The sequence below is a fragment of the Dipodomys ordii genome, unplaced genomic scaffold (assembly GCF_000151885.1).
Source record: "Dipodomys ordii isolate 6190 unplaced genomic scaffold, Dord_2.0 Scaffold177, whole genome shotgun sequence".
Lineage (NCBI taxonomy): Eukaryota > Metazoa > Chordata > Mammalia > Rodentia > Heteromyidae > Dipodomys > Dipodomys ordii.
In genome coordinates this window covers 1,619,685-1,644,325 of record NW_012267393.1, presented here as the reverse complement: position 1 = coordinate 1,644,325, position 24,641 = coordinate 1,619,685, and the positions used below count along the sequence as shown (strand labels likewise).

Below are 24,641 nucleotides of genomic sequence, written 5' to 3'. Positions count from 1 at the left end.
TGTAGATCTCAGTCACCTTCCATATCTGATTCTTTTTCTTTCCTTATCAAATCAACAACATCCCACCCCAACCTCTTTTTATTTTCCACTTGAAGGAAGCACTTTGTGCCTTCTCTTGGCCAATATCACGACCCTCCTATTTGGGATGAGGGCCATTGTGAGGTATGATGAGGGTAACTTGGACAACATGGCAGCTGTGTCCACATTGGGCCTGATCATCCTCGAGTAGATAGTGTGTACCACATGGATACTCCACACAAAGCTGAGATGCATATTCTGGATAGGATAGAACAGGGCAACATTGTCCGCATCATCAATCCACCTTTTTAGCGGAGAGGGCACAATGGTTAGAACTGGTGGATGGTTTCTTTCTAGAATCTTCCATGGGCTCTTTGAGGACTGGAACTGGGGAAAGCCAAGGTGCCTCCTCTGTGTGTGTGTGTGGGAGCCGGGGGAGAAGACCAGGTCACTGTGTCCTCAGCCACACTGCGTTTGCCTGCCACTTCCCTTCAGGTCTCCTACGTGAAGGCCATTGACATCTGGATGGCGGTGTGTCTGCTCTTCGTGTTCTCCGCCCTCCTGGAATATGCCGCTGTCAACTTTGTGTCTCGACAACACAAAGAGTTGCTCCGGTTCAGGAGGAAGAGGCGACATCACAAGGTAAGCCTGAGGGTCAGCGCCTAGGAGGGGGAAAGCGAGAGGCAGGCTGGGTAGGGATGAATCCCCAGGGACATCTCCATGTCCCCCCCCCACCCATCAGCCATGACCTAGCTGGGTCCTGGGCCATGACTCTTCTAACTATGGCAGCAATGATCATGGACCCCCAACAGGCAGGGTAGATAGAGGGCTCGCTGCTGGCTGAAGTGAATAACCAGCCACTCCCTGAAGCTAGAAGGTAGTCCCTTTGCTGCTACAAAGCTAACTTACTTCCCTGAACCTGGTTGCAGAAGGAAAATGGCCCCACGAAAGGTGGGCTGGTAAAAAAAAGATCTCCTGCATGAGCCAAGCAATTGTGGTGACCCTAGCTAATCGGGAGGCTGAGATAGGAGAATCACAGTTGGAACTTTCTATCTCCAATGAACTACCAAAAGAAGCCAGAAGCGGATCTGTGGTTCAAGGGGTAGAGTGCTAGCCTTGAGATGAAAAGCTCAGGGACAGTACCCAGGCCCTGAGTTCAAGCTCCAGGACTAACGCATGCGTGCATGTGCACACACACACACACACACACACACACACACACACACACACGATCCAATGTCTAAGCTGGGTGCTGTTGGCTCACATCTATAATCCTAGCTACTCAAACTTAAAGCCAACCTAGCCAGCTAAATTTGAGAGAGACTCTTATCTCTCATTACCCAGCAAAAAGCCAAACGTGGGGAATATGGCTCAAGTGGTAGAGCACCAGCTTGAGTAAAAAAAAAAGCTAAGGGAGAGAGCATAAGACCCTGAGTTCAAGCCCCAGTACAGATACAAAAATAAAATTCACTATCTGTGGTTGGGGATGGAACACAGTAGAACACTTACTGGCCATGTACAAGGCCCTGGATTTGATACCTAGCACAGGAAGGAAGGAAGGAAGGAAGGAAGGAAGGAAGGGGGAAGGGAAGGGAGGAAAAGAGGGAAGGAGGGAAGGGAGGGAGGTAGAATGTCCAAGCTTCATACTTTTCATTCCTGACTTCTGAGAAGGGGAGGAATCAAGATGGACTGGGAATGTGGCTTAGTGGTAGAGTGCTTGCCTGGCAGGTACAAAGCCCTGGGTTCGATTCCTCAGAATCAAACAGAAAAAGCCAGAAGTGGAGCTGTGGCTGTAGTGGTAGAGTGCTAGCCTTGAGCAAAAAGAAGCTCAAGAACAGTGCCCAGGCTCTGAGTTCAAGCCCCAGGATGGCCAAAAGAAAAAGTAAAAAGATGCATAGAGTAGACTCTGCCTTCCCTTCCCCACCCCACCTCAAAACATCAACAATCTGTGGAAATCACCTGCGTCTGCTAATTTACTCCCGATCCACATCTGCTTTCCCAGGAGGTCTTTCGCCAGCCTTGTCTCCCCCTTCCTCTACCCTGGAGCTCTGTTCTTTAGGTGTTCACACACCTAGGACCTTAGACATTGGCTTCTCCCATCTTGCATTGCTACTTCATTGTTCAGAATGAACTGTTCACACTTCCTGGGTCTGGTGTCTTCCACTGACACCCTAGTGAAACTCTTAAGTCTTTTCCTGAAATTTCCACATAAGGATACTAGGTTGGACTCTTCAATAACCCAGCCAAGGAGGTTTTCTTCCTTCTCTAAGTCACATTCTAGACTTTTCCCCCCCTTTTTTGCTGGTCCAAGGACTTGAACTCAGGACCTGGGTGCTATCCCTGAGCTTTTTTCTTTTTTCTTTTCTCTCCAAGGCTAGCGCTCTACCACTTGAGTTACAGCTCCACTTCTGGCTCTTTTTTCCTTTTCTTTTTCTTTTTGGTAGTTAACTGGAGAGAAGAGTCCACAAGGACTTTCCTGCCCAGGCTGGCTTCAAACCATGATTCTTAGATCTCAACCTCCTGAGTAGTAGCTAAGATTATTACAGGCATAAGTCAATGGCCTCCGGTAGAAATGCTTTTTATAATGTAACTAATGTGCTTTGGGTGCTGACAAAGATCATATATTATTTTTTCTTTTTACCCCACCACGAGGATTTGAACTCAGGATCTTCTAGTATTTGTTAAGCAAGCAAAGCAATGCAGAGCAAGTAACCAGGATCCCTAGGGGGAAAGAGACTTGGCACAAAGGTCTCCGCGTTCTTTCCAATCTTCAGTCCATAATTTTTTCACCAGCAACTTTTCTGGGTTTCTGGTACACCCCCCCCCCCCTGCCCCATATCCTCCTATCCCCCCCCACCCCACCCTCACCCCCGTGTAATTTCCACTGCTCCATCTCCAGCCCACACTAGAAGCAGATGGGCAGATGTGTCCTGCCACCTGCTGGTGGTGACAAGAACAACAGGCATTTCCTGGGTCCTTTCTAGGAAATTTCCTTCTTTCTGCTAAAGTGTGAGACCTTCAGCCTCAACCTCCTCTCATCCCACCGTAGCATTTACCATAGGAGGAAGGCAGAACACAAATTTTGTTTAAATGCCTTAGAAATAAGATCTAGCCGGGTGCTGGTGGCTCATGTCTGTAAATCCTAGCTATTCAGGAGGCTGAGATCTGAGGATCTCTGTTCAAAGCCAGCCCAGGCCGAACAGTCTGTGAGACTCTTATCTGTAGTTAACCACTCAAAAACCGGAAGTGGAGCTGTGGCCCAAAAGTGGTAGAGTGCTAGTCTTGAGCAAAAGAGCTCAGAGACAGAACCCAGGCCCTGAGTTCAAGCCCCATGAGTGACAAAAAGGGAAAAGAGAAAAAGAAGTAAGAGTTAAACCCTTGCTGGGCCCTGGTTCCAGGCGCGGTAGTTTATTCCCCGCTATACCGCTCTCCATGGTCCTGATATTAACACTCCACTATTACCACATAATCCCAGCCAAATATTTTTTGATCCCGTTTGTCACCTGCTTTGCGCACCCCATTCCCATTCTGTACTTCTGCCATGACTGAGCTGGGCCAAATTCATTCATTTGCCAAAAAGTTTATTGGGCATTTACTCTATGTTTCAAATGTTCCTGTATCTGAAACACAATTCCATTAATTAATTGATTGATTGATTAATTGGTTGAGATTTTTGCCAATACTGGGGCTTGAATTCAAAGCTTCACACACACTCAGCCTTTTTGCTCAAGGCTGGTACCTTCTACTCAAACCACACACCTTCACTGCTGGCTATTTGCTGGTTTAACTAAAGATAAGAGTTTCTCAGATTTGTCTGCTCAGGGTTGGCTTTGAACCTTGAGCCTCTCAGCCTCCTGAGTAGCTAGGATTCCAGGTGTGAGCTACCCACACCTGGCTAAAACTCTAGTCAAACAAACCAAAATAAAGTTTAAAAATAAAAGGAAGCTGGCACTGGTGAAGATAACAATGTACATTGATTTACTCTATAAAAGGTTACTGAGTTTGGGGTCTGTATATTAGGCTCTATGTCCAAAAGTCTGTGAGACTCTAATCTCTAATTAATCTCACAATGCCAAAAGTGGAGCTGTAGCTCAAGTAGTAGGGCACTAGCCTTGAGCAAAAAGAGCCCAGGGACAGCACCCAGACTTCAAGCCCCGATATCTGGGCTTGATGTGGGGGGAGGGGGGAGGTTGCCAGTCTTGGGGCTTGAACTCAGGGCCCGGGACCTGCCCTTAAGCTTTAATGCTCAAGGCAAGTGTTCTACCATTAGAGCCAGAGCTCAACTTCCAGCTTTTTGCTTGGTTAACTGGAGATAAGAATCCCACAGACTTTCCTCTCTGGGCTGACTTCAAACCTTGATCCTCAGATCTCAGCTTCCTGAGTAGCTAGGATTACAGATGGGCACCATGGACAGGACTTTACTGGATACTGTGGATACTGAATTTCTTACTCATGGTTGGTGCCATCTTAAGCAGAAAGAAGCAAAAGAGAGAATTCCTATCAGAAAAAAAAAACTCTATGTCTTGGGCCATGAGAGCAAATACAATTTCCACAGAGCCACAGGTTGACTCTGCAGCCGATCTGAAATCAAACTACAGGGCCTGGCGTGGGGGAGGGGACACCACTGGAAAGGTAAGTTGGGATCAAATGATGAAAGGCTTTGAATGAGATGATGATGAAAAACATCCAGAGGTTTACCAGCGGTGACATCTTCCGTGGACAATGGGAACACCAGGCAGGAAAGAGCTGTGGCTACAGAAGAAAGCCAGGGCTCTTGCTGCCTCCTGGGCCATATCAGGGAGGGAAGAGGGCAAAGAAGCAACAGAAGCAAAGCAGGGGACCTCTCCCCAACTGTCCCCTGAATTCCTAACCCCAATCCAGGACAGCTCTGAGGCAAAACAAAACAAAATCTCAGCAATGAAAACCTCCCAGGGTCAAACAACCTTGAGAGGTACTGGAGTGGGAACTGGGGGGGAGAGAGAGAGAGGGAATCTGATTCTACACTTTGAGGAAAATGTGGAAAAACAGTAACAGAACAGTTTTAAAAAAAAAAAACCTTCAAGAATCACAGAAGACAGTGCCTTGCCAAAGATCTCTAGCCTGCTAATGACGAGCACAGAGACCTGGCACGGATCTCTGGAATCTGAGCACACCAGCCCCTCGACTCCAATTCCTATCCCCTGGTTTGCATCTGTTTTGGCAAGCAAGTGGCACCCCTCTAAAAGGCAGAACACCCCAGTCCGCCAGAAAAGCCCTGAGCAGTCAGAACCACTGCAACCCAAGAGGCCAGGAGGGCCGGGTGGGCGTGGCCTGGCTCCTCATGTGGGTGTGGCCTGAATAGCCTCCCGGGATGGGCGTGGCCTGGTCTTTTTCCCAGGCTGGTGTGGGATGCCTGGATGGGCGTGGCCTGGCCCCTCATGTGGGTGTGGCTGGAATAGCCTCCCCGGGGTGGGCGTGGCCTGGTCTTTTTCCCAGGCTGGTGTGGGATGCCTGGATGGGCGTGGTCTGGCTTTCCTAAGTGGGCGTGGTCTGGCGCTTTTTCTCTCCCCGCCCCTCCGTGGGTGTGGCCTGCCCCCAGTTGGGCCTGGTCTGGTTTTTCTCCCTGGGCTGCTCTGGTAGGCGTGGTCTGGCTGTCCGGTGGGCGTGGCCTGGCTCCCCAGGGGGCGTGCCTTACAGAGAGGGTGCCCAGCCCCTGTCTTATTTTAAGTAGAGCCCCATGTTGAATCTGTTCCAGGAAGATGAGGCTGGAGAGGGCCGCTTCAATTTCTCGGCCTACGGCATGGGCCCGGCCTGTCTGCAGGCCAAGGACGGCATCTCCGTCAAGGGTGCCAACAACAATAACACCACCAACCCCCCTCCCGCCCCATCGAAGTCCCCGGAGGAGATGCGAAAACTCTTCATCCAGAGGGCCAAGAAGATCGACAAGATATCCCGCATCGGCTTCCCCATGGCCTTCCTCATCTTCAACATGTTCTACTGGATTATCTACAAGATCGTCCGTCGAGAGGATGTCCACAACCAGTGAAGGAAGGGGTTTGGGGTGCGTAGGGGGGAGGCCGGGAGAGGAGTCTGGAGCAGAGACCGGGGAGGAGAGGGGGCCGGGGGGTATTGCACACATCACTCTGGCTCTCTGCGGACTGTGCAAAGGCAAAAGGCCCTGGTGCATGAATATTAGAATGCTGCACTATCTATTTAACCCCAGGTGGCATTTGTCTAGCCTAGGAACTGAAGGCCACAGGAAAGGGGGAGGGTGGGGAAAGGGGGAGGGGGAGAGGGGGAGGAGTTGGAGGAGGGGGGCGTAAAGTGAACAGCTTTTAAAACTGGAAGTTCATGAGCAGCGTGCAGATCTCTTCGTCTGCCTTCCCCTCTCCCCCCCAACCCCCCCCACCACCACCCAGAGCAGGAAAGAATCAATGTAATATATGATATCTATTTTCATGCTTTACATTAATTGCAACGACAACAACAAAATTACGAGAACAACTAAGGCGTTTCTTAACCTATCAGCCTAGGAACTGCTTAAATTTTTAAAGTCACAGAAGTCATGGACTATCTTACTTTCTTCTTCTTTCTCCTCTGGGTCACAAATAAGCTTTGCTCTGGTGTGTGTCTCCCCTCACTCTGCCCCCCTCCAAATGCCATAGCTATCTTCAAAAATAGCCCTCGAATGGACACATGCCAAAAGCCATTGGGCCTCAGCTTCAAGAGGGCTGGAGGGGGCGTGGCTAATGGGTGAGTTAGGGGAGGGGCCAGGTGGAGAGCACAGAAAACAAGGATTCAAAAGATAGGGGTTGGAGGTGGGGGAGGATTGAAAAGGCCTAAAGGGTTGAGCATCCAATGGTCCACTCGACCCCCACGTTCCCTCAGGCTGACTGTTCCCCTGTGAACCTTCTTGCTTCTGTGCCTCCACATGTACCCTATTATTGACCACCCCACCCATGATCCAGAAATGGCTGCCATGATTTTCTCAGTATCTTGCCAATATGCAATCTTTTCTATGGTTAAAAAAAAAGTAATAATCTCAAGAAATAATATGCACATAGATGGAGTGTAAACAGATAGGCTTTCCTTTTTCAAATGTTTTATTTTGGGGGGGGAAGAGTCTCTTTGGAATTTTAAGTGGGTACATATTGGGGAAAGTAGGGAGTTTGGGGGGGGAAGATGAAATCGCTCTGTTTTACCCAGTGGTTTGGCAATGGTTAGGAGGCGAAAAAGAAGATTCCAGGCTACAATGAATGAGCTATCTTATGGGTGGGGAAAAGATGATAATATTTACAAAGTGAGTTCATTCTACTTGGACATGTCATTACCATAGATAAGGTGGGAAGTTGGGGGGGGCTAACGCCTCCATTATATTTTTATAAGTATTATTTTTTAAGGTACTTCTGTTTAGCTTTAACATGTGGGACAATGAAGACAAACATTTCTCTTTGCTCTAACTCTTTGCTCTTAAAAAATGCTGCTGTCATTCCCCCCAAGAGAATTAGGACAGGGTCTGAGAAAGGAACTGAGTTTGGGGGTGCAGAGGGTGCTTCTGGCGGATGTGATGTTTACAGATAGAAGTCTTGCAGGTTGGCAATGCAGGCCTCTACCTGCTCTTTTAAGTCTGAAATGTTGGCGCCATGTCTACATCCTTCTCCTCCATTGGAATCCTAGCCAGCAATGCTGGGACTGGGTTTCTATCTTTGCACTTTATTCTCCTGGCTGGAGGTAGAAAGGAAGGAACTAACTTGACAATCAAATGTTGTTCTGTGGCTTGTGATTTCATCAGGGGTCTTTGGGGGGAGATCCCCAACTCAGGGCAGGATGGGGGGGACAGTGATTAAGAGAGGAGATCTGGGAAGCTCAGCATTGCATTCCTTTACACCCCCCTTTTCCTAGGGAATTCTCTCCCATTTGCTAATGGCACAATGGCTTCACGGCCCCTGATGGCCTAAGGCTAAAAAGAGATTTCCAGGGATTCACATCAAGAAAATGAACTGTACATCCAAAAAGAAACAGAAATTTTTTAAAAAAAAAAGGATTGGACCCTGAAGCTTGTGTAATACAGATGTCCTGATGTAGGAAGTCCCTTCATCTGGCTTGTTGGAGACCAAAACATGGAGCCTGTCTTCTGTGTGAGTGATGTGGACCTGAGTCTGGGATCCTAAAGAACGGAGCCCAGTGGATGTGAAATTGGCCTCTGAGCTGTGTGAATCTTTGGAGAGACCCATAGTCCTCTTTTGCTAGCACTTTATTCTCTTCCTTTAGGTCAAAGTTATTTTTTTTAAGAATGAAAAAAAAATCTGATGAAGCCCTGCTCCCTTCTATTTTGCTCATTACCAAATGAAACTCAGAATGTCTAAATTCTGAGTGAAAGCTGGGCATCTGGGTCCCTCACATCTGTAAATCCTTGCTACCCAGGAAACTGAGATCAGGGGACCATAGTTTGAAGTCAGCCTGGGGGAAGAATAATCTAGGAGAGTCTCATCTCCAATGAGCCACCAAAAATAAATAAATAAATAAAGAGAACTAGAACTGGAGGTGTGACTCAAATGGTAGAGAACCAGCCTTAAGCAGGATACTAAGTTCAAGTCCCAGTACTGGCATGAAATAACAAGGTCTAGGTAAATTGGACAAGGAAGGTCCCAAGCCTTTATAAAGATTGGAGACAATTCCAGTTGGGCAAAGACAATTAACTCTTTCTCCACCACGATCATGTGCAGATCCCAAACAAACCTGCTCCTAGACTGCCTCTAGAATCTTCCGACATTGAGGGATCATAAGGGATTGCCTTATGATTTCTTGCCCAAGGTGAGTTGACTTCAGTTGACTCCCCTAATGAAGCCCTGGGCTTCTGTTAATCTGTGAGCCATTTGGAAGTTTCTAAAACTGGATGTCAGTACCCAGCAAGCAATTGGGCTCATCTCTTTTTGAGTCACAGAAGAGCAATATCACTGAAATCTTCCCACAGGCTACTTCAAACTTAGTATCGCTTATGAAAAAAAAAAATCAGTGTGGATAGAGGACTTGTAGATCATGAGGTAAACATGAACTTAATCCTGTCATTCATAAGTCAGGTAGTGTTGGCTATGTGACTAAGTTTTAGTTTCTCTGAATTTGTAATTGGGAGAGTGATTTAGGAGCTAAACTCCTTCCTCCATCTAAGTTTGTTACACATATGTGCTTAGACGGGTCAAGAAGAAATCGACCCAACTACAAATTTACTATCACCCCAATTTCTCATGTGGTAGTGTGGATTTGTTCACGCAAGTAGGTGGAACTGCACAATTCTTGATGATTGTCTCCTTTGAAAACTTTGCAAATTTTTTCTTCTTTTTTTTATTATTATATATCACATTCCCAAAGGTGAACTTCGGTGGGCAAGATCACCAATCAATCATGATAAAGTTAAATATATGTGTGTATTATATGCATATATGTCTATAGATGAAATCAGGAATCAGGAATAGAAACAGGCTCAGACTATATCATCCATGTATAATGTAGAAAGGTTTTTGCCATAAATTACATAAGTTTCATCCTTAGAGAAAATCAAGCCAAATAATTTAGATCAAAAAATTTGGGAGTGGGGTAGAGGCATGGCTCAAGTGGTATGGCACCAGCCAATGAGCAGAAGGCATCAGATAGTGAATTCAAGTCTGACAGACCAAAATAAAAGTGGGGGGAGGGGTTCCAAACGATCAGGATATTTTTTTTAATTTAATTTTATTTTATTTGTGAACATACTGTACAGAGGGGTTACAATTGCATGGGCAGGATAATGCGTACATTTCTTACCAAGCACTGCAGCCTCCTCCTTTGTTAACCTTCCCATCCCTTCCCAGCCTCCCCCCTCCCCCCACGATCAGGATATTTTAATTTCTTTTTTCAAGCATAAATGATATCATGCTTTGGGATTATAGACAATGGCTGAAAACTGATTTGGGTGCAATAACCAGTTTGCTGCTTTCCAAATCTTTCACCAAATATAGACTTGGATTTACTTATAATGGTAGACTCGGTGCGTGGTATAGAGATGCTGGTGATTTCCCTTATCTCCAAAATTCAGTTCATCTCAGGAGCCAGAGAGTAGAACCACCGTCTCCTCCACTTCAATGTAGCTTTCGGTGTAGCTCATCACCCGCTGAAATAAATGGCCCAGTTCTGCCACCTGCTGGCCATCTCCAATATCCAAGTATCCATTCTTGACTTCAAGACTAAGAATGAACAAGGACAGGGATAAAGAGAAAGAAAAATGTATCGCGTGTGGATGTGCATTTAAAAAAAAATCTTAGATTGAACTAGATTTTTTTGTGTCCATCTAGAAAGATGAGGGAGGGTTAATTCGCCCCGATGATTTCTTCTCCTAAACTGCCAATAAATAGGCTATGAGTCCCTCTCAGAAGCTCACTGGTTTTGTTGTTTTTTTTTTTTTCCCAGAAACTAGTTTTATTTCCTATTTGGAAGGGAAATAAACCATTCATTTATTTAAAATAAATTCATCTTTAGGAGCATTGTGAGAGACAGTATTGCCTGAAATTCCGTATTAGATTGCAGCCAAGCTGGTAGCACACTGGTAATTGTCCATTGTGAACATTAGATTCCTTACACAATTGTAATACCGCTAATGAAGAGGGTTATCCTTGCGCCTGCAGCGCTGAGATTGGCAATCAGGCTGCTCAAGCCAGCAACAATAGACTCCACTTGGAAGCTGTTAGATTAATTCAGCCAACATCTTCACATTCTGCTTACCCTTCATCCCAGCTGATGAGGGAAATGACCCTCTATCCCTCGCCACAACGGCATTTCTCTAATCAGGAAATAATATGCTTTTTTAAAAAAATGTGGGGACTGGGAAGGTGGCTCCGTGGTAGAGTGCTTGCCTTGCATGCATGAAGCCCTGGGTTCGATTCCTCAGCACCACATAAGCAAAAAAAAGCCAAAAGTGGTGATGTGGCCCAAGTGGTGGGGCACTTGCCTTGAGCTGAAGAGCCTGAGGGACAGCGCCCAGAGCCAGAGTTCAAGCCCCATGACCGACCAAAAAATAAAATAAAATGTGGTTTCGTTTCCTTCTCTCAGCCCCCTTCTCCTAGAAACCAAGTCCAGAAATTCAAGTCAAGAACTTTATATTTAAGCCTGGCCCTGGTGGCTCACATCTGACAACCTAGCTACTCAGGAGGCTGAGATCTGAGGATCGTGGTTTGAAGCCAGCCCAGGAAGGAAAGTCCATGAAACTCTTTCTTCTAATTAATCAGCCAGAAGTGGAGATGTGGTTCGAGTGGTAGTACACTAGCCTTGAGTGAAAAAGCTAAGGGACAGTGTAAGTCCTGAGTTTAAGACCCAATACTTGCACATGTGCGCACACACACACACACACACACACACACATTTCTCCCATTCTCAGAAATCAGAGCTTATAGTCAAAAGAATAAAAAGAAATGTCTTGTTTTAATGGAGCAGAGGTGCCCTGAGAAGTACTTGTATTCATGTAAAGAAAATCCCATTGCAAGGCTTGGCTCTTCATATCCTGAAACGCCAATGAGAACTTCATGAAAATCCTGAAATGAGACCCGGCCCCAGCTCCACTGTTAAGAGGATGAAGCGATTACTTTGGTCTGACTGTGTCAGCTGAGGGTCTCAGAACATCAAGATGGCCGGGAGCATCTCCCAGGCCTGTATGACCTTAGAATTATGAGCGTCCATCCTAGATAAGGCCTCCATCACATTTCCATTCTGCTGCTCACTAAGGATATCCAACCTGTCACCCACAGCATGGGCTATGTTTGCTCGTGTGTGAGTGCCAAAGCTGTGCTGTTTTGATGGAGTCATGTAGTTATTTAAGGCAATAATTAAGGTGCTTTTTCATGCTTTGGAGCAGGAAAATGAGTTCCACAGTAGAAGTCATTGTCCAATAATTTAGGATCCTCAAGATTTCTCCAGCTCACCTCCCAAGCATGTTTTTTCCTCCCTCTCCTGTTTTGGTTCTATCTCTCTGTCTCTGTCTCTCTCTCTCTCTCTCTGGGTTATTTCTGGTCTCATCATGTTGAACCTCTTAATTTTTTATTCTTATTTATTTATTTATTTTGAAACAAGGCTCTGCCGGAAGAGCTAATTTACTCTGGAGGGAGATGAGGATGGGCAGAATAGTTCCTGTCTCATTTTTATTTCAGAGGAGTGACTTCTATTTCTCCTCTTGTCTCTGCTCTTATTTATTTATTTTTAAATTTTCTTGCTGTGGAAACTTTCCATTGGAACATTGGATATATATATATATATATATATATATGTATGTATGTACATACATACACACACACACACACACACACACACACATCTTTCAAAGAGCCTCATGATCAAGAAGAAACAAAATGAATTTTTAAAACATAGCCTACCTAAGGCCATTAACATGCCCCTCAGCTTGTTCCAACCATTGGCTGCATACAGACTCCAAGCATGGCGGTCCCTGTTCCATCTCCATCCTACTTCATAATCCCCCCTGTATTGTCATGGGTTTATATTGTCGCTTACAGTTTCATTGCTTTCTTATGCAACTACAGAATGCAGTATCTTATCTCAACACACTAGGTAGATGACATCGGTGGAGGGCATAAGAGAGGTTGGGCCTTGTTCTAGCACTGCTCAGGCTCATGAGGGAGTATAGGAAGTTTGTTTGGGTGGTTGGTTGGTTGGTTTAAAGCACACAGAGAAGTTTATATGAGCTGGGAAGGTGGCTCAGTGGTAGAGCGCTTGACTTGCATGCCTGAGGCCCTGGGTTCAATTCCTCAGTACCACATAAGCAAAAAGAAAAAAGCTGGAAGTGGCACTGCGGCTCAAGTGGTAGAGCGCTAGCCTTGAGCTAAAGAGCTGAGGGACAGTGCCCAGGCCCAGAGTTCAAGCCCCACGACCGGACCCCCCCTGAAAAAAAAAAGTTTCTTTGAAAACAAAAAAGAAAACAGTGAATAACACTTCTGCAGCAGGAGGCTGGTGGTTCACATCTGTAATCTTAGCTAAACAGGAGGCTGAAATTTGAGGAACATTGCTCAAAGCCAGCCCGGGCAGGAAAGTTTGTGAGATTCTTATCTCCAGTCAACCACCAAAAAGCTGTAAGTGGAGCTGTGGCTCAAGTGGTAGAGTGCTAGCCTTGAACAACCAAAAAAAAAAAATAAGGACAGCATCCAGGGACCCTGTGTTCAAGCCAAAAGATACACACGCGCGATCACACACACACACACACACACACACACACACAAGTATATATATGGCAAAGGAAATAGAGATGTGGTTCAAGTGTAGAGCATCAGCCTTGAGTGTAAAAGCCAAGTAAAAGCACAAAGCCCTAAGTTCAAGCCCTAGTATGGGTACCAAAAAAAAAAGTATATATAGTAGATCATGTTCAATAGAAATTCCTATTTCAAAGAGCATCATTTAATCCCAACAAGTACTAAGGTTTAATTTGTGCTTTATAGACCTGAGGAAGGGGACAGGGAGAGATGACCAGGTCCTGGTTTAACACTAAGCTCATTACCTACATGGATTCTAAATGTAGTCATTTCTTATGAAGCTCATACATAAGACAAGGAAGGTATTTACTTAATAATACTATCTTTTGTTAATCTGATTTTAATGTATTATCTTTAAGTAGTTGTACAAAGGGGTTTCAAGTCAACATGTCAGTTTTTAAGTTTATTTGTGATCAGTATCACCCCTTCCATAGTTTTCCCCCATCTAACTGGAATGTTGAACAGTGCAGACCTGGAGGAAAATAGTCCTGCATGTATTTGACCCTCAGCTGTACCCAAAAGTACACCTATAGGGTCTCTTCATTCCAAGCACCAAAATCAATCCATGAAGGAAAAAGCCAGATATGAAGAGGAAAAAAATAATATATATACATATATATATACATATCTATGAGGGGGAGGGAGACTTGTAACTGATTTTTATTACCTACACAAATATGTACTGTTACCTCTTTCCTTAAATGTATAAAGGGTATTTTGAGCCAGGCACCAGTGACTCATCCCTGTAATCCTAGCTACTCAGGAGACTGAAATGTGAGAAAGATGGTTTGAAACCAGCCCAGGCAGAAAATTCTCTGAGACTCTTATATCCAATTAACCACACACACACACACACACACACACACACACACACACACACACGCCAAAAGTGGAGCTGTGGCTCAAGTGGTAGACAGCCGTAAAAGGAAAAAGCCAAGCAAGAGTATGAGGTCCTGAGTTCAAGCCCTCAATACTGCAGGCATGCACACACACACACACACACACACACACACACACACACACACAGTATTTTGGAGGAAAGGTTAGCATTATTAATCCTAGTAAACTGTCCCCGATTCTTTTTATTAAGAATGGTGCTTACATATCAAATAGGCAGATTTTCCACATTAACTATAGTTCTACCTCATTTAAAAGTACACCATGCACAACATGGCAAGCCAAGAAATAAAAATTGGTTGTTCCCATGAGGTATTTCAAAACACTTTGAATTCATACTATTATTATTGATCTCCCCATACATGTCATTATATTTGCAGATGAATTAAACCCGAAATGGGTGCATCTTGTTACTGCGTTGGACAGAAGTTCAATGTCTATGATATGTGATTCTTGTGCACTTTTGACAAACAAAAATACTGCAATGTTCTCAGTCTTTTTCTTGAAACAGCCTGTGTTCCACTTTGAAAAAAAATCTTAGCCAAGTTCCAGTGGCTCACACCTGTAATCCCAACTACTCAGGAGGCTGAGATCTAAGGATCATGGTTTGAAGCCAGCCCAGGCAAATAAATCCAAGAAACCCTTGTCTCCAGTTAATCAGCAAAAACACCATAAGTAGATCTGTCTCGTTGTACAACTTTGATGAAAAAAAAAAAAAAAGGCGGGAGAGCATCCTGGCCTTGAGTACCTAGCCTTAGTACCAGTACACACAAAAAAATCTAGTTTAAAATAAAATATAGCAGCAGCCTCAATAGGCCCCCAAATTTAGAGAGAGAGAAAAAACTAGACAAAAAGATTTGTCTCCAGCTGCTACAGGTTGGCCATGCATGTTTTACAAAGTAGACAAGATTAAAAAGCCCTTAATACTTTTCAACCCCTCTTAGTACCGTTCCAAATCACAAATTCTATAGGAGTGATTTAAACTACTTATAAGAAGAAATCCTTGAAGTAGGTCACTGGGGTCAAGGGTTGTTTTATTTGTGTCTTTTAATCTCTGACATAGTAATGTTTCACTTCTTATTCCGTCTTGGGAAGTATTCACTCACACAGAAGTTTGTAGACTGTATGTATGAGTATGAAATACTTACCCTCACCTTGCCAAAGTAAATGACTTCATGCTATTAGTCACTTCCAAAGAATTCACCTTTATGGTTACCCTCCATTTCATCCATCTAGGTATTTGCACAAATTACCCTTTGTCTTTAAAATAAAAAGGGGGGGTTGTCAGGTGCTGGTGGCTCATGCCTGTAATCCTAGCTTCTCAGGAGGCTGAGATCTGAGGATTGTGTTTAGAAGCCAGCCCAGGCAATAAGGTCCATAAGACTCTTACCTCCAACTACCAGAAAACTGGAACTAGAGCCCTGGCTCAAAATGATAGAGTGCTAGCCTTGAGTACCAAAGCTCAGGGACAGCACCCAGGCCCTGAGTTCAAGCACTACCACCAACAACAACCAAAAGAAAAAGTTCTTGGGCTTGCTATTTTAAGCAGAAGACCGAATCTTAAGCAATTTTTTTTCCCCACCAAGTAATGCTTACATTTCTTTCCCCCCAGAAAATGTTTAGCTAACCATCTGGTTCATCAGTACACAATTCTGTTTTCTCAACCCCCAAACAGAAGGGCCCTGTGTAACTCCTCAACACTTCATGCCAGCAGGGCGGTAGTGTCTACCTATAAGTCAAATGTAACTCTGAGTCTCAATTACTGCTGCAGGGAGGTATTAGACATATGCTTAGCTAGGCCCAGTTAAGTTATAAAGTATTTTGGTCATCCATCATGAAGGAGGCTCAGTGAGACCCTCAGTCCGCAGAAACAACTCTTGAGACATAGCCAAAGTTAAGACTGGAGGCTTGGCTCCATTGGCAGAGAGCCTAGCCAATGAGTCAAAGTGTCAGGTATCAAGTTGGAGTACCAGTCTTGAACCTGGGGGGGGGGGGGGGGAATAGCCAAAGCAGATTTCGAAGTAGTAGCCTGGGAAATTATCTTTATGAGCCTGAAAAAATTGGGTTGAACTGTTCACACACACACAAAAGCTCCTCATCTTTTCCCAGAAGACAATGGGATAGTATGTCTTTTTATATGGAGATTTCTATGTATATATGTATAAACTTGGTATGGCCTTAATGCTGCAGACTTAAGGATTTGTCTGGCTAATCACCTTAAGTAGCGTGTTAAGCAATCGCTTCCTTAATGTAATCTTTTTACTTCTTACCAATGAAAACAGGCAATTCCCTCTAAGCCCCGCCCCCTCCTCCCCTCCTCTTCCCTTTTGTGCATGAAATCATAATAGTGATGGCATTTATTTTTTTGGCTTGTAAAAAAAAATGAACAAAACTCTATTTCTGCAGTTTGAAGACGGAATGTACAAATTTCTGTGATACATGTATATAAGAATATATTTATGAACCATCCATTCACACATCCATGCTGATTCCCATGGGAAAACGGGGGGGGGGGGGGGGGAGAAAAAAAATTAAAAGTTTTCTGAAATTTTCTGTGGTGAACTCGTGTCATTGTTTTGACTGAGACACTGTGTCGGGTGTGACCAAATTTTGGAACTCTTGCCAGGAGCACAGAAGAGGAAACTAGATGTATAAATCCTAGGACATGTCATTTCACACAAGGCTTTTTTGATGTTGAGAATTGGGAATTCAAGTGGGGCTGTGGCCCAAAGTGGTAGGGGGGGGGCTGGGAAGGTGGCTCAGTAGTAGAGTGCTTGCCTTGCATGCATGAGGCCCTGGGTTCGATTCTTCAGTACCACATAAGCAAAAAGAAAAAAAAAAAGCCGGTGGGGGGGGGGGAGGGGGGAGGCTGGGAAGTGATGTGAAGGGTAAACAAAGGAGGAGGCTGCAATGCTTGGTAAGAAATGTACACATTATCCTGCCCATGCAATTGTAACCCCTCTGTACAATATGTTCACAAATAAAATTAAATTAAATTTCAAAAAAAAAAGAAAAAAAAGCCGGAAGTGGCGCTGTCTGTGGTTCAAGTGGTAGAGTGCTAGCCTTGAGCTAAAGAGCTGAGGGACAGCGCCCAGGCCGAGTTCAGGCCCAACGACCGGACTCAAAACAAACAAACAACAAACAAACAAACAAACAAAAAAAACGAAGTGGTAGAGGGCTAGGTTTGAGCAAAAGAGCACAGGGACAGTACTCAGGCCCTGGGTTTAAGCCCACGGCTGCCAAAAAATAAATGAAATTAATCGTAGGGATCTAGAAGCATGGGTCAGTTGGTAGAACGGTAGCCATTGAGTGAAAAGTGGAGGCATGTACCAAGTTCCAAGTTCAAGTCCCGGTCTTAGAGCAAGGGGGGAAAACAAAGAAATGAGAATTCATTTGTTCATTCAAGAAATATTTATTGGTAGGTGCTGGGGAATTGGGGGGGAGAGGGGGGTAACAGATGACTCTGACACAGACCCTGCACCCAAAGAGCTTACAGTCTAATAGGAGAAAGAATTACATACACGGGGTACACATCAGAGCTATTGCAGCTAAGTGACTCTAATAATTATATCTAAAACGAGACTAGAATAAGAAAAGGGAAATTGTGAAGCTTTGAGGCGGTATAGAGGAAAAGTAGGTAAGGCTGAGGTAGAACAACAGGACTTGGCCAGAAACTGGATATGGGGTCACAATGCAGGGAAGCAGCAGTCCCGCATCTAGCTAGCAGGGGGCGGGGGGGGGGGATCTCAGTGGAGAGAGAGGTCAAGGGAGGAGTACATGTAAAGAAAATTATTCTGCCCGGCACTGGTGGCTCACATCTGTAATCCTAGCTACTCAGGAGGCTGAGATCTGAGGATCATGGTTCAAAGCCAGCCCAGGGAGGAAAAATCTGTGTGAGCCTATCTCTAATTAACCAGAAAAAAAAATTAAAATGAAAAGCCAGACGTAAAGCTGTAGTTCAAGTGGTAGAGGGCCAGAATTGAGTACAAAAGCTCAGGGAAAGCACCTTGGCCTAGAATACAAGCCCCAGGCCCCCCCACACACACACCAAGGGAGGTGGAATTCACTGAGCAAGTTCACTTCAAATTCTGGGCGAGACACTCCATTCCTGCTATTGAACCTTTCTGCAGGAAAAGACAGCTTGTGATTGGATGTTGAAAATGGCAAGCTGGATGGCAGCAGTCGGCTGGAGTATGTACAGATGCAAGTGTTATCTTTTGGGGGGAGAAGAGAAGGCACTTAAAAACTATGAAATTGGCCACCCCAGGCTTTCAAGGGGGACTACAGGTCCCCGAATTATTCACCATGAAGAATGAGACCTAAAGCCGGGCACTGGTGGCTCATGTATCCTAGCTTACTCAGGAGGCGGAGATCTGAGGATCACAGTTCAAAGTCAGCCTGGGCAGCAAAGTCTATGAGACTCTTATCTCCAATCAACCACCAGAAAGCAGGAAGTGGTGCTGTGGCTCAAGTGGTAGAGGGTTAGCCTTGAGCTGAAGAGCTGAGGGTCAGCACTCAGGCCCAGAGTTCAAGCTCCATGACCAACAACAACAAAAAAAAAGAATGAAGCCTAACTAGAAGGGGGTTGGGATGACCTCATACATTCATGGCCCTGCCAGGCACACACAAATCTACAGGCTTAAGTGTGAACTGCTTAGGAGTTGTGAGAGGATGTGCAGAATACAAAATGTCCAAGGACTGAGGAGTAAATTACAGCTGAGTTTCAGCTATTAAAATGTTAGGATAAGCTGGGTGCTGGTGGCTCACACCTGTCAGCTACTCAGGAGGCTGAGATCTGAGGATCATGGCTCAAAGCCAGCCCGGGCAGGAAAGTCTATGAGTAGTGGTAGAGTACTCGCCTTGAGCTGAAGAGCTGAAGGACAGCACCCAGGCCCAGAGTTCAAGCCCCACAACCACCAAAAAAAAAAAAAAGTGGAGATGTGGCTCAAAGTAGTAGTGCTAGCCTTGAGCAAAAGAGCTGAGGGAAAAGGCCAGACCCAAAATTTAAGCCCCAGTAGCTGCACCCCACCCCCCAAGAAATGGACTATAGAAGTACCTTGGAGAGGCATTTAAACTGGGGTGTCTGCCTCTCCTCATCCCAGCCTTTAGCAGCTCTGGCTGTTTTGTAGGAAACCTTCATGCTGCCTGTTTATTCCAACAGGCACATACATTTCCATTCCACTCACGAATGCTCCGAGCCATGTGTATTTTTGTAAAATTAAGTGGTTGTACAAAACCTTAGTCCTTTTCTGGCATTAACAAAACTCTCAATTTCTTTCCTGTTGGTGCTATCAGAAATGGGAAGAAAAACATTAGTAGATTTGTCGCACTTGAAAAGTATTTGGGGGAGAGGGGCCACCAGCATTTGGTGGCTCATGTCTATAATCCTAGCTACTCAAGAGGCGGAGAGCTGAGGACCATGGTTCAAAGCCGGCCAGGACAAGAAATTCCTTGATGCTGTCCTCTCCAATGAACCACCAGAAAACTAGAAGTGGAGCTGTGGCTCAAGTGTTAGCCTTGAGCAACAAGAGCTCAGGGAAAGCAACCAGGCCCCAAGTTCAAGTCCCCTCCGCTGAAGTCACAATTTCTTTCTTTCATTTACTAAATTCTACTTCAACTCCATCTCCAAACACCTAACCTCCACCTACACATGAATTTACTAACATCCTACTACAAATTAAATGTGCTACTACCAAAAGTTGAAAAAAAAGGAATCATTTTCTCTTTAGGGAAGAGGACCAAATCAGTAGATATACAATCTTCATTAACCTTTTTTTTCTTTTTGCCAGTCCTGGGGCTTGAACTCAGGGCCTGCACAATGTCCCTGAGGGTTTTTTGCTCAAGGCTAGCACTCTACAACATGAGCCACAGCACTACTTCTGGCTCTTTCCATGTAGGTGGTACTGAAGAATCGAACTCAGGGCTTCATGCATTCAAGGCAAGCACTCTACCACATTCCCAGCCCCTAACAAAAATCTTTAAATGTAAACATTCAAAGGCAAACAGGTAAGTTTAACACTGAAGCTTAAGAGAACACAGTAAAAAAAAAAAAAAAGTGATTTTAATTAGAGCAAGAGTTAAGAACAGGCTACGTAACTGTCCCCTGTAAGTTCGGCCCAAAACAATGGCAAACATTCCCTAAGTTGGGTCCTTGTGAAAGGATTAACAGAGAACCTTTTTTTGGTAAATAGTTTTAATTTGCTTTGTTTAAAAACAAAATCCTAAGACACACTGTACACATAGCTTTTAAAACCTGGGAACACGACATATTTTGCAGTTGTAAACATGGATGCGCGCCATGCTGTAATTGGTCAGGTCCTGTGATGGAAGGGAATTAACCATGAAACTTGTTTCCCAATATTCTTTTCTTCCTAAACCAAACAAACAAACAAAAAGCTACCTAAGTTCAAATGGGAAATGGGGGAGGGGCTGGAAGCCCATCCCAAGTTCTCAAATCTAGCATAAACACATACATAATAAACATAATTGAACCATCTTGATTCTAACAGTAATTGAACCAAAGCTGGGTTTGGTTTCTGGTTCTTTAAACCCATTCAGGCCATCCATGCTTTGAAGGGAGTTTCATGAAGGCACGAGCAAAGACAAGGTCAACTTCCAACAATCCTCTTGACTTGAATAAGTCGCCACTACAAAGATTACAAAGGGAAATGTTGCCCCCCAGGCTGCTATTTTTCCTTCAGTCATGTGTTCACAAGCAAGCCTACCAGTGAGGCCCAGATCCCTCACCACAAAGGGTTTTCTCCATCCCTCCCCCCTCCAATTCCTCCCATTTTGGTGCCATTACTGGAGCTTAAACACAGATCTAAGGCTGTGGCTTGGCTTTGTCACTCAAATGCTGCTGCTCTACCACTTGAGCCACAGCTCCACTTCTAACTTTTTTTGCTGGCTAATTGGAGATCTCAACACCTTTTCTGTCCAACCTAAAGATCTGTTTCCTCAAGTTGGGATTACAGGCACCAGTCACCACCAGTGCCTAACTGTAATATAGGGTGCTACTGTCATTCCTCATGGGACCAACTCCCATAATGCATTGCTGTTCCTAAAGAGTTGGTGGAAGGTCCTCACCCTAATTGTATATCTTGACTACTTTTACTTTATTAGACAGTCTGCTAAAATCCTATGCTCAAACCAATGTAGAGTTCCTTCCTTAATAAGGTCCAACAGTGCTAAACTGAAGACAACAATTTGTAATCTCATCTGAACGCGGGTTCTTTCAAATAGCACAGAAGTGACCCGATTCCAAGACAGCTTTAGCTCTGTAGATTTGAAATGTGATCACCTCAAGTCATTCAACATAAACTAGTCTACAAACCTCAGCTTCCTACAAAATTCAAAGTGCAACATTTTCAATGAAATGACTAAATCCTTATAAGGGTTTTCCTATTTGAAAAGTGAAGGTGAGCATAATACAAGTTTATGAACTCACCTGAACTGTGCTATCCTAAACCTCATTACCACCCACTTCCAGACTTCAAGTATTTTTGGGTTATCTATCTACCAAACTAAATGAGAGACAATTCAAAAACGAAGTACTATTTTGTGTGATCACACTGAATTTGCAAATATCAAAAGGAGACCCACAAAGTCCAATTTCAACTTATTTTTTTTTTTTTTGGATCAGTCATGAAACTTGAACTCAAGGCCTAGGCAGTCTCTGAACTCCTTTGCTCAAGGTTACTGCTCTAACCACTTTGAGCCACAGCCCCACTTCCAGTTTTCTGGTGGTTAGAGATCAGATTCTTAAGACTTTCCTGCCCAGGCTGGCTTCAATCTGTGATCCTCAGACCTCAGCCTCTTGAGTGGCTAGAAATACAGGTATGAGCCGCCAGCACTTGGCTCAAGTTCAACAGTCTCAATTGTTTTAAAGACAATTAAAAATGCAAACTTTCGCCACTGTCTCTCCAACTTAATTTCATACCCTAATGTCAAATGGATGCAGGAGACATACAGAAAAAGCATGTATTTTTCTAAGAGGTCATTGAATGTCAACTCAATTCCTTTTGGGAAGAGAATTTACAAATCCATTTAGAATTTTCTTTTTTTTTTTTGCTGATATGGGCTTGAACTGAGGGACTCAAATTTTCTTGGCTTGGTCACTTGAACCATACCTCCAGCCTGGCATTTTGCTTGGTTATTTTAGAAGATGGAATCTCATTGGCTTTTCTGCCTAAGCTGACTTCAAATTCTCAATTGTTTGGATCTCAGCCTCCTGAATAGCTAGGATTACAGATGTGAACCACTAGAACCCAACTTTTTTTTTCCCCCCCTATGTAGGCCCTGAACTTACTACTTTCTGAAATTAACAGGCTTGGGCCAGTTGAGAATTAAAGTGTTGTAACTTAAAACTGTGGTTGTAGCTCATTTTCCAAAGTTAAAATATATACATACATATATATGTATATATACATATATATATATGTATATATACACACATATCTCCCACTACTCCCTGATTAACAGCTGAATTAGAACATAGGAAAACAAGCTGACTAAGATCTTAAGAGACCCATTAAACCAAACTAATCTTAGCAAGTAACATGGGTCAAGGGACTTAAGCTCATTAGCAAAGACCACTGGACCATTCCTATCCATGAAACATGTTAAGCTCTGAAAAAGCGGAACATGACGACCAGCTGTTGCTAGAATAGGAAATATGACTTTCTTGCGTTTACTTCCTAGCTGTGTGAATGCGTGACCTCTGAACTCTAATGTTTGATCTATATGCGGTAAGACAAAGCATGGTACTTGGGACTGTTAGCAGTGCTAACCTTAAGGTTCAATTCAATTGTGCAGGTCCAATGCTATTCAAACCCTGTGATCGTCCCATTTTGATGACTCGTTCATCTTTTGTTTTCTGAGATTATAGCATAAATCCCTCAAGTTATCAGCAGAATCTGGTGTACACTTACTACTCCACTTCTACCTTTTTATGAGTATGCTAGGCATCCTGGGACTTGAACTCAGGGCCTGGATGCTGTCCCTCCATTTTTGAGTTGTTTAAGGCTAGTGTGTTCTACCACCTGAGCCACAGCTCCACTTTTAGCTTTTTTCCTGGTTCATTAGAGATAAGTTCTACGGACTTTTCCTTTGAACCATGATCTCAGATCTCAGCCTCCTGAGTAGCTAGGATTATAGGCCTGAGCCACCAGTGCCCGACTAAACTCCCCATCTTTTAAATAAGTACCTAACCCGGGCATACACATACTTCATACAATAATCAGGAGATTAATTACCTAGGACAGGTGTTACTGCCCACCTGTTATGTAGGTGAGATAGGATTTCAAAAATAAAAGAAATCCTGTCCCACACATTTCCTGTCCCACTCAGCAAAAGACGCGAGACCAGTGGTTGATTCACTTTTACAGCCAATAAATATTAGGGATGAGTCACCTTCTGAAATCTGATATTACCCAATGCCCTCTATGGGACCTGAGAAAGATACCCATTGGAAAATCACTACATCTAGTTAGTGACCTTAACCTTCAGTTTTAATATGGAGAAAAGTAATTGCTAGGTTATCCGTATTTGTGTGTGTGTGTGTCCATACTGGGCCTTGAACTCAAGGATTCACACTCTCAATTTGACTTTTTGCCCTCAGTGCTGGGCGCTCTACCACTTAAGCCACAGCTTCAGTTCCAGCATTTCTGTGGGTTGCGTGGAGGTGTCATTAAGAGTCACTGGGTTTTGACTGCCCAGGTTGGCTTTGAATCTCAATCCTCAAATCTCAGCCTCTTGAGTAGCTATGACTACACAAGGTGTGAGTCTCACCAGCATCTGGCTAAGGTAATCTATAACTTATAATCTTGAAATAAAGATTATGATTTTAAAAAAAAAGATTTTTTTTTAAGACAGGTTTTATTGTGGGCCTAGGCTATCTGAATTCTTCCTGCCTTTGCCTGTCCAATAGCTGGTGTTCAAGGTGACTTTTTTTTCCACAAGTAATTCAGGCTATCTTACCTTTCCCCTTCACCACAAGCTTAATATAAGCTACCAAAGCCCAAGTTGAATCCCTTCCAACGATTCCTGGCCTGGACCCAATAAAGTTCGGATAACCCAAGTTAAAAGGACAATTATTTACACTGAATTAAAAAGCAGCTATGAGATTCAGGTACCTAGGATTCGTCATGTGAAGTATGATAATGTCACACTTCATTTTAGTCTCAACTAACCCTTTCACAGTAAATCTACACTGAAGTTTCCCATGAACAGCAAAATAAAACATTGCTATTCCTATGTACACTATTTGCAAATGACATCCTGAATGCGAGCTATTAAGCAAAGTTCAATTTGACAAGCTGCTCTGTCCCTGGCTTAGTCGTGAAAAGTGATTACACACAGGTTTGTTTCACACGTGTGCAAACAGAACCTGCAACCCATTTCACACACTGTACACATCAGAGGGCAGGCTTGGGAAAAGATGACATTATTGCTATATTGCCAAGA

At 44.1% G+C, this 24,641-nt stretch overlaps 1 protein-coding gene across 2 annotated transcripts in view; it reads left to right on the top strand.

The window, feature by feature from the left end:
* Glra1 (glycine receptor, alpha 1) overlaps positions 1-6,192 on the top strand; it is an 80,869-nt gene extending 74,677 nt beyond the window's left edge. The window contains exons 8-9 of one of the 2 annotated variants that reach the window (XM_013033800.1): positions 514-660; positions 5,753-6,192. In XM_013033800.1, coding sequence (XP_012889254.1) covers positions 514-660; positions 5,753-6,043 — 438 coding nt within the window. In that variant the 3' untranslated portion in view covers positions 6,044-6,192. Of the gene's footprint in view, positions 1-513; positions 661-5,728 lie in introns of both variants that reach the window. The other variant, XM_013033799.1, reaches the window with a different exon arrangement.
* Positions 6,193-24,641: the final 18,449 nt, after the last annotated feature.